Source organism: Neltuma alba, unplaced genomic scaffold, assembly GCF_004799145.2.
Source record: "Neltuma alba isolate B1F8T4 unplaced genomic scaffold, ASM479914v2 tig00004039_pilon, whole genome shotgun sequence".
In the NCBI taxonomy this organism is placed as follows: domain Eukaryota; kingdom Viridiplantae; phylum Streptophyta; class Magnoliopsida; order Fabales; family Fabaceae; genus Neltuma; species Neltuma alba.
In genome coordinates, this window is record NW_021633537.1 from 98,796 (window position 1) to 100,537 (window position 1,742).

The 1,742-nt window shown below is 37.1% G+C and overlaps 1 protein-coding gene across 1 annotated transcript; it reads right to left on the reverse strand.

Moving 5' to 3' along the window:
• Positions 1 to 445: 445 nt before the first annotated feature.
• On the reverse strand, positions 446 to 1,531 carry LOC114743493 (uncharacterized protein At5g01610-like; the record flags this gene model as incomplete). The annotated part of the gene is made up of 2 exons (XM_028931703.1): positions 446 to 1,069; positions 1,477 to 1,531. Coding segments are annotated over 2 exons (438 nt in total), but the record flags the coding sequence as incomplete, so codon positions are not given.
• Between the last annotated feature and the right edge of the window lie 211 nt (positions 1,532 to 1,742).

A 1,742-nucleotide genomic window follows, 5' to 3' on the forward strand; every position in this document is an offset into this window, starting at 1 on the left:
TACACTAAATTAAATCTCTAATTTAACTCTTATATTTATGACCAGAAATAGTAGTTAGCATCATATCTCAAGTAAAAAAGAGAAATGATATAGAAAAAAATATTGTAGGATTCATCATTCTGAAATGCACAAAGGTGAAACACCCATTATACAGACTTGCTGATAAAAAGATAAGAATGAATGAAATGTTAATGCTGGTATCATTGCCCATATCTGAAGACAACAAAATCATTATTATGATGTTGATTTTATTGCCAACCAAAACATTTCAATAGAGTTTGATTCATGCTCGAACCACCCACTGATTGAGAAAAAGTGGTCATTTAATTTACAGTCACTGATGGAGGATTCCTCTAAAGGTTAAGGATTACCAACCCTCTGTGTAAAAAATCGGATGGATTCGGCTTTATATACATGCATAACAAAGGTAATAGAAAAAGAAACATCCTCAAATAGGACTCACATATTGTAGTTAAGAGCTGAAAAGGACTAACCAAATTCCTGTCTAAGCATAACAGTGCATAAAAATGTAAAAACCAACCTCAAACCTCCCACGATATATGGCATCAGCAAATACTAATAAGTTAAGTTCGAAGAGATCATGCTAGGCAGGTTATTAATATGGTAATAGGGACAAGATTGAAAGGAAACAGAGAGATTAGAGTGAGACTATTATTGAAAGGGAGTCAAAAGTCATGGACTTGAATGGCTGGACGAGGCAAGTCATAGGCGTCTCTGGGTCTGCTTATCTTCACACCAGAAGCTGTGAAGCAAACTTTGTCAGACTTGTAGCTTTCAACGCTCACACTTGACACCTTCACCCAAACCAGACGCTTCGTCTTCATGCCCTCCAGAACGGTGAGTTTGCCCCTCGACAAGGTGGCCTTCACACGTGTGGAGTACCTGAGAAGGGATGAGTCCTTGAAACACACCTCACATGGATAGGGAAGATGCACTGTCAGCTTCCCCTTTGATTCCTCGTACTCGTAACACTTTATGTTGCTGGGAAACACTCCTCCTGGTATATTGTTCTCTCTCAGAATATCTCCTATCTCCTTCTTTGATTTGCCTTTCATTTCATTTACCCCGCAAAAAATGGCTCAGTTTAGTGTTTCATCCCATGTGAATCTTTCATAATCATATGGCTAATTTTGTCCTATATATTGGGATAAGTGATTTGAATGGTTTGGCATATATATCTGCCATAATTACTTTTCAGTTTAGCTATATGTTGTCTTCTTTTCTTTCCCACTTCTAGCCTTGTATGTCTCGTTGAGGCCCGGAATATACCTCTTTAATCAATTAAAGCAGCAGGAACATGAAGCAGCAGTCAAATATGTAAAATGTTTCGTAGGGCAACGCAATTTTCCAGTTTCTTTTTAAAAACAGCTTTACACATACCGAACGTTGTTTTAAAATACTCCTACTGAAACTATGACGTTAGAAATGTTGTGAAAGTTAAAGGTAGAGAGATACCTTTGAGTTTGTTGAGTAAACATTTTGCTTTGTCTTCAACAGAATTTGAGAGAGACTGAAATTACAACCACATGATATTTCAGAACGACAGTAAGAGAAACAGGAACAAATCATCACCATAAGGTTGAAACTGCATATCAGTGATCAGTGCAAGAAAGAAGAACAAGCAAGTCCCGTTCAGAAGAGATAATGCTTGTCATGCTATGGAGAGGAAATACATGTTAGTTAAATGAAGGTTCAAGAAAGCCAGATTTATGATGGATGAT